The sequence below is a fragment of the Muntiacus reevesi genome, chromosome 4 (assembly GCF_963930625.1).
Source record: "Muntiacus reevesi chromosome 4, mMunRee1.1, whole genome shotgun sequence".
Classification (NCBI taxonomy): domain Eukaryota; kingdom Metazoa; phylum Chordata; class Mammalia; order Artiodactyla; family Cervidae; genus Muntiacus; species Muntiacus reevesi.
This window is the reverse complement of record NC_089252.1, coordinates 114,745,039-114,760,085: the sequence shown is the minus strand read 5'-3', so window position 1 is coordinate 114,760,085 and position 15,047 is coordinate 114,745,039. Positions and strand designations below refer to the sequence as shown.

General features: G+C 46.5%; 1 protein-coding gene across 1 annotated transcript in view; it reads left to right on the top strand.

The window, feature by feature from the left end:
* The window catches only part of SYN2 (synapsin II), a 150,005-nt gene that overhangs the window by 91,375 nt on the left and 43,583 nt on the right, over window positions 1-15,047 (top strand). Inside the window, exons 2-4 of the mRNA XM_065933958.1 lie at window positions 9,147-9,204; window positions 10,452-10,543; window positions 12,888-13,044. Of these exons, the coding sequence (XP_065790030.1) occupies window positions 9,147-9,204; window positions 10,452-10,543; window positions 12,888-13,044 (307 nt within the window). The remainder of the gene's footprint in view (window positions 1-9,146; window positions 9,205-10,451; window positions 10,544-12,887; window positions 13,045-15,047) is intronic.

Here is a 15,047-nt window from a genome sequence, read left to right as displayed (position 1 = left end):
TCATTTTCCACTGAATATGTTTTCTTACACTTAGTCACATTAAAACTCCTCTGCCACTTTACTGCCCACATCCACATCTTCTTTCACTTTATCCCTAATCAACTTGGCATTTTAATCCCTGGAAGAGCTGAATGCCGTCTGCAAACTTGGCATTGCATTCTTTTCCAGATCATTTATATGATTGTTAACTAAGACACCATGCAGCTTGCTTTCCATCTAGGAAGTTGCAGAGATTTTGATTTAACTACTTAATCACTGAGTTAACAATAATACCAAGGACCAGGTGCAGAACATTGCCTTTGTCCAGAAAACTATTCACTTTTTCCTATTTGCTTCTTATTCCTAAACCAATTATCCATAACGGACATTTTTCCATGTACTAAAAATGTTTTATGACTTACGAATTAGATTACAAATCCAAATTGGATTTAAGAACCCCTTTACCAACTAAGTGACTTCCCTGGCAGCTCAGATGGTAAAGCGTCTGCCTACAGTGCAGGAGACCCTGGTTCAATCTCTGGGTCCAGAAAATCTCCTGGAGAAGGAAATGGCAACCCACTTCAGTATTCTTGCCCACAAATCCCATGGACGGAGGAACCTAGTAGGCTACAGTCCATGGGGTCACAGAGTCGGACACGACTGAGTGACTTTACCTTCTTTACTTTCTTTACCAACTAAGTCTTGCCTATTTTACTTCTCATATATGTCTTTGTTCCAGAACATCTGTATGAGGTGTCTGTCCTATACCACTTTCTGTCACATAATTAAATCCTATTTCTTAACATCAGTGTCATTTGCCAGCTGGCCTCTAAGTTCCTAGGCCTAATCGATCAGATGCTCCATTGAGTTGCCTGATGAGTGTTGTGCAGTAGCTGTTGGTTTGCCGTGTACCAGGAAGACAGCAAATCTTGACATCTCATTACTGCAGCTGCTTCCCAAGTGACCTGGAGCCCTGACTGGCTCCCTCCCATCTCTTCTGCGTCCCAGACAATGTGACCTCTCAGATCATAGGCACATCTGATCCTGTCACCTCTGCTGAAAAGCTTTGGCAGTGTCTTGGGAGACAGTTGGGAAAACTTGAATATAGACTCAGAAAAGACACTTAATATTCAAGTTTTCCCAACTTTCTCCCAAGACTCTGCCAAAGATTGTAAGCAGAGAGGTGACACAATCAGATGTGTGTAAGATCTGAGTTGTCTCGGAGACCCCGGTTCGATTCCTGGGTCGGGAAAATCCCCTAGTAAAAGGATAGGCTACCCACTCAAGCATTCTTGGGCTTCTCTGGTGGCTCAGACCATAAAGAATATACCTGCAATGAAGGAGACCAGAGTTCGATCTCTGGGTTGGAAAGATCCCCTGGAGGAAGAAATGGCAATCCGCTCCAGTATTCTTGCCTGGAGAATCCCCATGGACAGAGGTGGGCTACAGTCCATGGGGTTGCAAAGAGACAGGTACAACTGAGCTACGAAGCACAAAGATGCTTTAAATAATGATTGTTATTTAAAAAGTTGTTACCCTAAGATAGGCAAATCTATTTACAAAAAGTAAATTAGGTGTTCAGAGACTGGGGAGTGGGGAAGGGGTGAGGGATGGACAGTTACTGCCTAATGGCAGCAGAGTTTCTATTTTGGATGATGAAAACGTTTTGGAAATAGTGATTTTGGTTGCACAACAGTGAATGCACTCAGTGCCACTAATTGTACACTTGAAAATGGTTAAGATGGCAAATTTTGTTATATATATATTTTGCCACAGGAAAAAAAAGTTTTTAAGCCATTACCAGTTAGAGATATTACTTAATACTTTGCAAGAAAAATAACATGATATTTGGGATTTGTCTTAAACCACTCAGAGAGTTCCCTGGTGGTCCAGTGGTCAAGACTCCAAACTTCCACTGCAGAGAGCGTGGGTTCGATCCCTGATCTGGGAACTAAGATCCCACCTGCTGCACTGCACAGACAAAATACTAAGAACAAACAAAGGACACTCAAACAGCAGTCCCAACAACAACAGTGAAGGTGATAAATGAAAAACGTTGGCCAAATGTTAGTTACTGAGGATAGAATTTTCCATAATAAAAAATTTTTAAAAAGATCTTTTGGAGGCTAGCTCCTACATCCTAACTTCTCAGCCTGAAGCCTGAAATCTTTTGATGGCCTTCCCTTTTTCAGGAGCCTCAGCTCTTGCTGTTCAGCCTGCCTGCCTGCCCTGCCCCCAGGCAGCTGGGCGCTGCAGAGCTCCGTGCGCAGGCAACCACTGTGCTCTCTGCTTCTTGTGTGGCAAATTCCTCCTCATTCTTCAAGGCTCAGCTGCATCCTGGAGCCTTCCCAGGCTCCTCCAGGCAAAGAGAACTCCCTCCGTTGGGTTCCCACGGCGCCTTGTCTGCACCCCTGGGATGGCTTGCTTATGCCCCACATTATCATCTTTTATTCATGCTTCTGTTCTCCACTAACCTGCAAGCTTCATGAAAATAGAGGAAACTTTCTTTGCACTGTACATCTTCCTGAGCTATGTGAAGCTTTCATTGCTGTTGTTTTAGTTGTGTACATTAAATATTTTTAAAGGAAAAGATTGAAAGGTGGGGATGTGAATATTCACTATAAATCTTAAAAGTTGGAAGGTTCCTTAGAGGTTTACCCATAAGAATATTGGTCTCTTTCTAGACTGTGCTTTCTCTACTTGGCAACTACTGGCGCATTTTTACATTTCCAGTACCTACCACTGGGTGCTCAGTACATTGTTGCTGAGTTTACTCACAGATCACATCCTCTCTTTCTACAGATGGCAGAAAGCCAGCTCTCTAGCTTGGGGTGTGTGGACACACACTTTTTAGAAGAAATGGTGAATTTTCAGGTATGGTTTGTCAGAGCAGCAAATAAGCTGTCGCTGGGCCAGTGGAGTTGGCTCAGTGGGTGGCTGTGCTGGGAGCCAGGCGTGTCTGCAGTACACGTGCTGCCAGGGGGTGGCGGCAGGCGCTCGCAGACTCTCTGAGACGGCAGGCCTGATGCACCCTTTGAGTGTAGGGTGGGAGGTGGCCTCCTCTACTCTCCCTAGTTTATTTTCTAACTTCCTGATGCCTTGAGGTGCTTGGCCAAAAGAATAGGGCCCAAGTTGGAGACAATCAGAGCCAGAAACTAAGCATCTTGTTAGAGGTAAATGTCTAGATCAGCGCTAGGCACTACTGGTACACTGTTTGTTTTAGTCACTCAGTCGTGTCCTGCTTTCTTGCGAGCCCATGGACTATAGCGCGTCAGGCTCCTCTGTCCGTGGGGTTTCCCAGGCAAGAATGCTGGAGAGTGTTGCCATTTCCTTCTCCAGGGCATCTTCCTGACCCAGAGATAGAACCCGTGTCCCCTGCAGTGACAGGCAGATTCTTTACCACTGAGCCACCTGGGAAGCCCCTAGGTACTTCGTTAGTGCTCTCATCTTCTAGCTTGAAGTTTTGATCCCTGTAAGAACTTTAGGCACCCTGGGGGGATTTACACTCCAGGCTGTTTTTTAGGTCCTTTAGTTCCAGTGTGGATGGAAACTGAGAACAGATTTTCATGTGGGGAAGAAGAGAGAAGAGAGAACATGACACCCTGGGATGTACACTTTCGAGAAGAAAGGAGAAAATGGCTGGACCTGCGGAGACACAGTCCACTCAGTCCTGAGGCGGCCTATTCTGACTTTCTACATCTCTCCAGACAACACCATCACTCCTAACATCTCCAGTGAAGAAACAAGCCCTGATTGTGAATAAGGACACAGCTCAGGGAAAGAGTTGAAAATCTTTAGATAAGATGATTCTATTTGTACAGGCCTTAACTCAGAGCACATAATACAACAAAAGAACATAATCAATATTTAAAATCCAAGATGATGAAAAATCCAGGCTTGTATGCATATGCCTTGCTTTGAAGTATTGCTCCATAATCTAGTGGTCTGAGGCTGGAGTTGGGGAGTGATGCCACAGGTTATTAGATAACTGAGTTTGAAAGGTAACATCATATGATGAGGCCATGAGCCAAATATCATGAGTAGATGATAAATGAGACGAAAGTTCAGATGAGAAAGAATCCTGTTAGCTATGGTGAGACAGCAATAAAACCTGGTATGTGAATGTTGCGTTTTGGCAATAGTCAATCCTAAAAGAAACCAACTCTGAGTATTCACTGGAAGTACTGATGCTGAAGCTGAAGCTCCAATACTTCGGCCAACTGATGTGAAGAGCCAACTCATTGGAAAAGACCCTGATGTGAAAGATTGAGGGCAGGAGGAAAAGGGGGCAACAGAAAATGAGATGGTTGGATAGCATCAACTCAATGGACATGAGTTTGAGCAAACTCCAGGAGAGAGTGAAGGACAGGGAAACCTGGCTTGCTGCAGTCCATGAGGTCTCAAAGAGTCGGACATGACAGAGTGACTAAACAGCAACAACTTTATAATCGCATGATATTTCAGAGTTTCCAGAACACTTTCATGTCATTTTCATCTGGCTTCATTAAATCTTCACAACAGCCTAGTATTATTAAATGAGGTAAAACACATAGAATACTTGGGGCTTCTTAGAATAGTGGTTAGTACGTAGTGAATGTTTACTATTATTATGAAAATCATTATTAGCCCTATTTTATACTTGACAAGTCTGAGGCTCAGAGAGGCTGTTACTTGCCCAAAGTCACACAGCTGAGAAGTGGTAGAACTAGGCCTGAAGTCAGCTCCTGTTTCTAGACCTTTCTCCATTTTCCCATGTGCAAAAAAATTTAATCTGGGCTTGCCAAGGTTGGGCCAAGTTTTGAGGTGGCCTTAGCGAAATCATCTCTGATGAGGTTTCCTCAGCCTCATGAGCCCTAGTTGGCTGGTGAATTCCTGAGAGTGTTCTGTGCCTTGAGTAAGAAGAGTTAAATCTAGAAGCCTCTACTCATTTTAGCAGTGAGGGGAGATGGTTCATTGCCTTGTCGCTCAAGGAAGCTGCAGGCCGTTAAACTCACATAGATCCTCAGCTGGTAGACTTGTTAAGAAAATGTGACAATAGGGGGAAATTGACAACCCAGGCACCATAGATATTTTTAGTCTGTGCTTCAAGGATGTACATCTTGGTTTCTGTTTAGATTGAGCACGAGGGAGTGAATTTGGATTGATTTGACAAGACTGGCATTCAGAAGGTCCTTACTGAGACCCTTCTCTGTGCCCCAACCTAAGCAAGTGACTGAGGGGAGTAACTAAGGGAGGTGAAGTTATTTCCCAGATGTTCAAACACTGTGGAGAGTGGTATAATCTTTTTCTTGGGTGGGAGGCAGTGTGCTGACATCAGTAAAAATTCTGTCTATTCCTTGCACCAGCACTTCTACAATTAATTATCCTTCTAATGTACAATGGGGTGACTGCAGTTAACAGTACTGTATCATATACTTGAAATTTGCTAAGAGAGTGGATCTGAAGTGTTCTCAGTGCACACGCATGGACACACACACGCACACACACAAGGTAATAATGTGAGGTGATGGGTGTGGTAGTTAACTCAACTGTGGTTACCCCATTTCACAAAGTAGACATATGTCAAGTCAACACAGTGGACACTGAAAATATTACAATTTTATTTGTCAATTATTCCTTAGTAAAGCTGGAAAAAATAATCTTGTGAGTATATTTTTAATTGTAAGCCATTGTAGCTCTGTTTGTAATAGCAAAAACAGTCCAAACACTGGAAATGGAATTTAATGCAACTATTGTAAAGAAAGAGTCTTATCAATATGAGCTGAAAGCATATCACTAAGATATGTTTTTTTTTAATTGAAGTAGAACTGACTTACAATATTAGTTTCATGCTTGCAACATATTAATTCAGTATTTTTTTATTATACTCTATACAAAGTTATTATAAGGTAGTAAATGGAAAGATATCCCACATTCATAGATTGGAAAAATTAATGTTTTAAAATATATATGCTAACCTAAGGACTGATATATTTTTAAGTGCAATAAAAAAATTATGGGGCAAGAAAGAAGAATGTATATAGCATGATGCCATGTGTATGTTTGAAGCATATATGAAGGCGGGTATATGCACACATTTTCCCCACACTGGAAGGATATAGTTTTAACGGGTGATGAGGGATATGTGTGATAAGGGGAACAGGAGGGGAAAAATGTATTTTTCATCTTATACTTTTAAGTTCTTTTGAAAATAGATAGAGTTTTTGGTTTAGCCATCTGACATTTTTTTCCCCTCATTTAAGCCACTTGCCAGAAGTCACAGAACCAAAAAGGTGTACAGCTGAGATTCCCACCCGAACTAGCACACTCTTTCCTAACAGTGCTTTCTTAGGATCAGAAAGTAATTCTGTCACTTGTTTGTAAATTACAAAAAATTTTCCATGAAGACAGCTGGGAGAATGTGGTCATTCTCAAGAAGGCTCTGCGCTCTGTTGCCTGCCACCTTGGCCTCTGTTCTATGGGACATGGCACAGCCAGGAGAGGTCAGTGACCTGGAGCCAGGAAACACAAACCAAGATTTCCAACGGGGCAAATTTCCTTCAGGAAAAGACATTGAGATCATTGGAGAGGTGGGGGTGAGGAGAAGGCATGAAAACAGGGTCATTAGCCAACTTGGTCAACGGGCAGGTGCAGGAAGTGGCAGATAAACACAGTCAGAATCTATAATTATTCTTCAGTATCAGTGTTCAAAACCCACAAAATAAATGAGTGAATTAAAAAACTTGGCAGCGTCTAAGTGCCTAGATATAAACTCCTAGTGTTAGGCTTAACTCCTATGAACTTCTCTTTGATTTCGAGCATACTATTTAGCTGCTCTGGCTTTCTTTCCCCATTAGTCAAATGGACAGCACAGTCTATCCTGGCCACTTCACAGAGTTGTAAGGAACAAATAAGGCAAGAGATGTGCTTTGAAAATGCAAGACATCATACGAAAGGAAAGGTTGTTGTTGATGCCTCTGGGACATACCTCACAGAAGGAGACCTCCTTTCTCATTAAGCTTTTCTTTTTTCTTTTTTTTTTAATGGATCCCAAATTCTGTGACCGATTTTTTTCAAGTTGTTTCCATTAAAAAGTACTGATTTTTAAAAACTAATAACTTAAAACTGCCACACATAAAACAAATGGTCCACAAAACATGTATTCTCCTTTCCTGCTGAAGGGTTTACAATGCATTGTTATATGATTAACCCATCTTTTACTAGTAAACTGAAACGACCAACTGAGACGAGCAGGTCTGAGACCGTTCTCCCACCACTGGTTAAGACTGGGGTGGCAGGTATTTAGAGACAGGAAGCTGGGAGGAAGCATCCGGAAAGCATTGCTGGTAGCAAGGTAGACACACCTCACCAACACAAACGAGAAACCTCATGGGATCATTTTATTCCAGTTCCTTCTGTTTTGAGTCGTGGACAAAGACCTACGGAGTCCACAAGATCCCCAGAGTAGTGATAGTGCAGTGCGTAGACTATTACTTAAAGCCACACATAAGATGGAACCATGAAAGGGACTGGATATGCTACATGCCCTTTGCCTGAGGGGCTTGCTGAGTTATGGGTGCTGAACAGGACTCTGGAAGCAAGCTGATGAAGCACAGTAAGGAACTGGGACAGAGGTAGGGAGATGAACTTCGGTGATCCAGCTCTAGGATGGCTGAGTGCCTCAAAGGAGCAATTTGAGGGTAGCCCGGGACTTGGACAGGACAAATGACAGCTTCCTGGAACAGACTGTTCCAGGACCAGAGAGGAAAGGAAATAGCCTGGCCCCATCCTGGGCAGTTCACAGGAGCTAGGGCGGGAAGTATTTGAAATGCAGCTAGTGCTCACATCAAGTGCCTTTTCAGTGGAGGAAGGAAAATGGGAGAAGAAACTTGTGACATAGCATACACATCAAGTCAGTTTTCGTCATGGTGGGAATGAAGATGGCAAGAATGAGGAAGACAGTGCTGTGCAGAGCCGACAACTCTGGGCTCAGACTAGGGCGTGATTATTGCTTCTGTCACTCACTTGCTGTATGACCTTGAATATGCCAGTTTTCCCTCTGCGTCTCGGTTTTCTTATCTCAAAAATGAATGCCCTTCTCCCCATCTCATAAGTAGTTATGAGAGTTAAATGAGATGTTCTTGAAAGCAACTAACACATAATTCCTAGAATATGATTCCCAGTAAATGTTAGTTTATACCTTTGTTTTGGAGAGGGACTTTAGAAACCCTCCAGTGAGACATGCTGATTTGAAATTTCAAGCACTGGGAAAGCAAGGCCAACCTAGGTACTGTGTGGAAAGGCCGTTTTGACAGATGGAGAAGCAGCCTAAAAAGTCAGACAAGAAACTCTCATGAGAGGAAGGGTAGGTGAAGGGCAAAGTAACACTGGCTATAAATACAAGCACAGACACTGTCCCCTTACCAGCAGCTGTACTGTGAGTTCCTCCGGCTTGTGACAAAATGGGAAGACAGTAAGCACGGTCTGTCTAGGCTTGACTCATTCCCATAACTGCTCTGAAACACAGGAGAGGTCTTGTGTTCAATTATAGTAGTTTTCCTAAGCCTCTCCCGCCACTGCCGCCCCCTACCCTCCGCCCCCCACTATTTTTCTGGTATAGTTAACTCTCTACATTCATTGACTGTCCTTTCATCCTTGTTTTGTTGGTTATATTTGCTTTTTAAATTATCAATTGCCTCAAATCCTTTCTGGAAGTATGGGTATGAAGCAGTAAAATAGTTTTAGTTTCTTCAGAAACTAAAATCCCGAGGGTGGAAACCAGCTAGAAAACCAGAGTGACACGCAGGATGGGGAAAGATAGGGAACTACGGAGAGGTATAAATTGGCCTAGTTTTTGGCAGGAGTCACGTCAGGGAGATCCTCCTTCTGGACTTCTTTTCTGGCCAAAACATGACAGCGGCTGTTTCCATAAAAGCACAAAGCCTGGGAGTGAAAGGCCTTTTGGTTTATTTTATAGAAGAAAGGCCATGGTTTGCCCGAGGCTCTCTCATGGTGATCTGGTAGCAGACTAAGGTCTAACACTGACCCAGGTCTCTTGACTCTCATTCTGGGATTCTGTGTGCCGTGTCCTCCTCATCTTTGTGAGAGTGAATTTCTGATGACAAACACCTGTACAAAACTAATAGGTGTGGGTTTTTGTTTTTTTTTTTCTTTTTCTTTTTTTCCAGGGCCAAGTGCTTTCGGGGCAAAAAAGTCCTTGGAGATTATGATATCAAAGTGGAACAGGTAACCACCTGGGAGCCCAGGATTGCACCTGCATCATCATGGGGCCCTCTTGACACTCTGGAGTGCACCATCTGGTGCTGCCAAGTGGAAAGATCAGGGTTCATCACTAGCTTCTAGGCTCTGTACGTCCTCCCCCTACCCTTTCCAGGACGTCTCCCTCTCTGAGACCTGGTCTTGAAGGCTGCATCTTTCGACTCCCCTGAGTTCTCTTCGTGGCTCTGGGGTCTGTAGGGAGGCAAGCAGTGAGGCTCTCAGGGCCTCTGGGGGTGCAGGGTCCTTGGGCTGAGGGACGCTGTAGAGGAATGTCTTCCGAGGACATGGCCACACCTCGGTAGATGCATGTCTGCCACTCAGTTGTGCAGCCTCCAGTGAGGCCTCCTCTGTGCCTAAGGCTGCACTTCAGAGAGAACTTAGCAAAGAACACCTCCTGGTTTTAATGCAGTGAAGTCCTGAAAGGCTCAGTTTTTCTCTTCCCGTACCCTTTGCTCCATGAATAAATAGAGATTCGGTCTGTTTGAGTGGGGGAGGGGGGATGTCCACTTTACACAGGGCATGTATTTTCTATGTAACGATAGAAACTACTCATCATTCCTTACACAGTGTGCTGGGATTTACTGATTTACTGTTTCTATCCATTGCTGCATTCAGTTCTTAGAATAACTTGTTAGGCAAGGTTGATTAAAATTATTTCCATCTTATAGATGGGAGAAACTGTCCACCCAGAGAGAATAAGTAACTTGCCTGAACATCTTATGCATCTCATTGAGCCAGAGCAGCACCGAAACCCGATTTCCTAAGTGAAGACTTAGTGCTTTTATGTTGAGACTGAGAAAGGGCACGTTTGCCTCAGTTTGCGTTCCTGCTATGCAGAGAGGCAGCAGAAAAGATGCTGGGTGGGGAGTCGGAAGCCCTGAGTTTTGCTCCCGTCTCGGTCAACAGTAAGCTTTGTTTGTCCAGAAAAGTCCTGTAACTGCTCCTTTGGTAAATAAGGATAATTATTTCTGCCTCTCCTGCCTCATAGAGTGGCTATGAGAGTAGATGGGATCAGTTTGGGAAAATGCTTTGCAAACTGTAAATACATGTTTGGTGGAAAAGATGCTGCTGCTGCTGCTTTATGGGGGTGCCTCTCAGAATCAGGACTGTGGGGCTTACTCCCCTGCTGCTGATTTTATTTAGTTATGTTCTATCATAGTAAGAAACACATAAGGTGAAATCCACGCTCTTAATCCCCTCCTGTTATTTCCCAGGCGGAATTTTCGGAGCTCAACCTGGTGGCCCATGCAGATGGTACCTACGCCGTGGATATGCAGGTGCTCCGGAATGGCACAAAGGTGGTCCGGTAAGGTCCTTTCTGTCCTCGGGGTCACTGCCACCGTCTCTGGCGTGCCACGTGTAGTGTACAGACCTTGATGACATGTGTTGTGTGGCGGTGGTGGAAGGAGGCAGAGAAAGCTGGCTCTGGCCCTTGGAGATGTCTTAGTTCCTTGGTGAAGGAAGCTCTGTGGACTCAGAGCTCACTTTGCAGCCACTGGATGATTCCTGTCAGAGGTGTTGCAGGACTCTGGCCCCACCCCAGCCAGTGTAGCTCTGGACTTTTATCTGTCAGTGTATTTCCCCTGGAAAACACGATTCCATTGCCTTTGAAGAAAAGAGCCGGGGGGAGGTTAAAAGCCTCTGCTGTGGCCCAGCCTCCCATTATGCATGGATTTGCTTCCGTTCACTCAGTGAGTTGGCAGCAGAGCCCTGTGTTCTATGTGAGTTCTCTTAGCACCCTTCCCAGGGTTCTATCCTCCAAATTTCTGGGAACTCCTAAGTCTGATAGGAAAGCCTGGGCCAGAAGGGACATTGTGAGTGGGAGAAAATTTGCAACTACAAAGCACTTACACTGCAGGTGGGGTGCTAGGTGACATGTAGATGTCATCAATTGTAACACAACAATTCTCTGTGGGAGGTGATGAAAATTCCAGATGAGGGAGCATGGTTTCCACATTGTTATTCTTTCCCAGGACTCAGGGTGGCTTCAGGGTTCCAGACATCAGGGTCTTGCTCCAGGAAGAGCCTTCACTTCACCCTTTTCCCTTTCTCAACCTGCATTGCCCTGACTCCGAGGCCGCCAGCGTCCAACAGGACCTGGTCCATGACAGGGAAGACAGAGTCAGGTGTCTGGAGCCGAATGTCAGGGAGTGTGGCTTATCCATCCTGGAGACTGAGCACAGAAAGGAGCTGCCCACCCTTGGTCGGGGAGCACGCAGGACGCTCCTTCTAGAGACAGTGGTGGGCTCCCCCAGCTGCAGATGGAGCAGGTCATGGGGATCCGTGGCGACAAGAGGGCCCACGTCAGGGTGCTGGGAGGGATGCGGCAAAAACGAGGCGGGCCCCTCCCGTCAGCAGTGTGGGGACTCGGGGCTGACCGCAAGCCTAAAGCTCAGTTTCAGTAACCGGGATGTAAGGCTTGGTCTCAGGCGTATAGACGGAGCCAGTTTCCCAGAACTTGGGCGCAAGGAGGTCGGAGCACACACCAGCTGACTTGATGGTCACTCTCCTGAGTGACTGAGTGGGGGTCCTCCCACCTCTACTTTGGAAGACTGATCTCTGAGCCCAGGTAGGGCTGGAGCAGTAGGTGGAAATTGACTGGGTCTCAGGGCAGAGAACCAGGTCCATCACTGTACATGTGTGAAATGGCCGAGGCCTGGAGCCTTGAGGGGAGATGCTGCCGCAGAACTGGCTGTCTGGGAAGGTGAGGTTCCTCAGGAATCAGGGCATGAAGTCGGGGCCCTGATCCTATGGAGCTCTGCTGTCTGGAGGTGAAACACAGGGAGCCTTTCCGTGCCCGGGAACATACTGTACTCTCAGCTTCCTGTAGCCAGTTGCTCAACCTCAGCTCTGTGGAAACATTTGTGCCCCTCCCTAAATCTGCTTTGGAGGAATAACACTAGGGTGTTTGGCATCTGTTCTCAGTGAGCCTGGACCCTGGTTCACCTGGGGAGCTGCTAGGGGCCCGGCATCTTTAAGGAACAGCTTGAGGAGTCAGAGCAGGACGCTGAGGTCAGGGATCTTTGGAGCAGGGCAGTGAAATCAGCCAAGTGTGGTGTCTTCCGAGTCTGCTGGAACCCTCTCGGGGTGCCAACTCCAGAGCCACAGGAGCTTCCACTCTCATCCACAGGGATACAGAAAATTCTTGTTGACTTAAGGTGTGGCAGTCTAAAAGTGTTTCTTCCCTCCTCCGCAACGGCTTCTGCACCTTAGAAAAAGACAGTGCTTAACCCAGAGGAATTGTTCAGTCGCTCAGTCATGTCCGACTCTTTGTGACCGCATGGACTGCAGCACGCCAGGCTCACCTGTCCTTCACCATTTCCCGGAGTTTGCTCAAACTCATGTCCTTTGAGTCAGTGATGGCATCCAACCATTTCATCCTCTGTCACCCTCTCCTCCTCCCACACTCAATCTTTCATAGCATCAGGGTCTTTTCCAGAGGAAAAGAATTTCAGAAATCTGTTCAAATCTCCTTTGAGACGTGCCTACATAATACCGCATTTCCTAGTCCGTAAGAAAACAGTCATAACAAAATGAGGGTCTTAGCTCAGGTAACCCCTTCCCTGTCTTGGGCTTTGGAGATGGGAGACAAGAGGATATGTGTCCTGAGGTTCTGGTTGGTGGCAAACTTGCTTCTACATTCTTTCCAGGTCCTTCCGGCCAGACTTTGTGCTCATCCGGCAGCATGCGTTCGGCATGGCAGAGAATGAGGACTTCCGCCACCTGATCATTGGCATGCAGTATGCAGGCCTCCCCAGCATCAACTCCCTGGAGTCCATTTACAACTTCTGTGACAAGCCATGGGTGGTGAGTGAATCCCCCTTCCCTCAGGTAAAAGGGCAGCATTCTGATCCTCTGTCTCCGGGTCCCCAGAAGGACCTCTGTTGATCCAGACACCGTGAGGGGCCAGCTGAGAGGGTATGGGAGGAGCTTCAGCTGGGGCACGGGGTGGGGCCGCCTCTCACAGTAAGACTTTGTTGTCATGGGCTGGGCTGCCTCTGCTGCAGAAAGGACCTTTGGGCTCACAGCAGAGTCACACAAATATTCTGTGAAGGAGCCCTTCCAGGTCTGCAGCCATCAGGTATAGCAATAAAAACACCTAATTCTTGCCTCTGAAAGATCTAACCATTGGAAAGGCCTGAGGCCACTGGGGACCAAGGGGATGGTGCACCTCAGAGGGATGTTAGTGTCAGAGTCCTACCAAGTGTCTCAGCAACCTTCAAATGAGATTCATCCATACACGTACCAAATCAGACACTTTTATGCTCTGCACGTGCCCTCTGAGATAATTGGCTCTCACTCCTTCATGGCAGAGATGTGACCATTTTCTGAAAGAAGGTAAGGAGTATAAGACCACTTACTATGTGATGCCAGCTTCGGAGATTTTCTTACATGAACTTCATTTAATCCTCATAATAGCTTTACAAGGAAGGTGTTATTATTATCATTATTATCACTTTTTACAGAGAAATGAGACCCAGAGAGGATTCAGTAACTCACCAAAGTTTCAGAGCCAGGATTTCTCTGACACCATCCCTCGCATAAGCGGGGTTACCATGTGAGGAAGAAGCTGGTCTGGTGGTCTCTTCCTGGGCTAGTCTGGAAATCTTGGAGGCAGTGGAAGCATCTGAGCAGAGAGAAGAGTGCAGCTGGGAGAGGAAGCGGCCTGAGATGGTTCTAGGCTGCTCCAGCTTCCCCTCTGACCGCCGAGGAGATCCAGCTCCTAGAACTCTGCCGCTCCAGGCTGCTCCTCTCAGAAGGAAACACCTGCCCCTAGTCACATCCTTCTCTTCTTGTTTTTCGAGGGTTATTTCAGCTCTCACACACTGGCTTGCCAAGGGTCATGGCACTGGTGGCTGATTGTGGAGTTCGCAGACCCCAAGCTTCTCCCGCTCAGGGAGCTGGAGCGGGGGTGTTTTCTTTTTTTAACCAGAAGGACCCGTCACCTCTACTCTTTCACCTGAACTCAGTCCTCCTATTTCCTTGGGAGCCGGGGAGACCTGGCAGTGTGAGAGGAAGACCAGTGAGCAAGGAGTCGAAAGATCTGAGAGCTGCTGTAGCGGCCCCTTGCTCAGCCTTTCTCTCTGTCTGGCCTGAGGGCTTGCAGTCCGAGAGTTCTGCAGAAACCAGCTTCAGGACTTGTGTGATTTGAATGGGTTGCTGATCACAGGAGAGCGCATATGAGGGCTTCAACAAGCTTCCCCTTAGTCACACGGCCTTCCACACTGCACTCATGCCCTAGCCCTTTCCTCCCTCACCCCTTCAATACTTACTAGAATTTGGCTCCCTCATAGCCACACAGGGTGGTTCTGCTAGTATCAGCTTTTTTTCTGGGCAATCTCGCTAATCAGCCTCCTGACTAAACCAGTCTGTGCTCTGGTTTCTTTGTCTGTAAACTAGGAGTGGAGGCTTCCCCAGTGGCTCCGTGATAAAAGAATCTGCCTGCCAATGCAGGAGATGCAGGTTTGATCCCTGGGTTGGGAAGATCCCCTAGAGAAGGAAATACAACCCACTCCAGTATCCTTGCCTGGAAAATCCCATGGACAGAGGCGCCTGGTGGGTTACAGTCCATGGGGTCACAAAGAGTCAGACACGACTCAGCTCAGAGCGGCTGAGCATGAGGATGAAACGAGGAGTAATCGCAGTACCTGCCCCCAGTCTGCCAGCCTGGTGTCACAGCCCCCAGTGTTGGGGATCTGAAAGAAACTTATTCCGTGCTGCATGTTCCAGAACTGTGCCAGCGGCCAGGGAGGGGCGGGTCAGAAAGCCTGGGCTGGGGCTTTGCCCCTCCTGGGATCTGGGATCTGGTG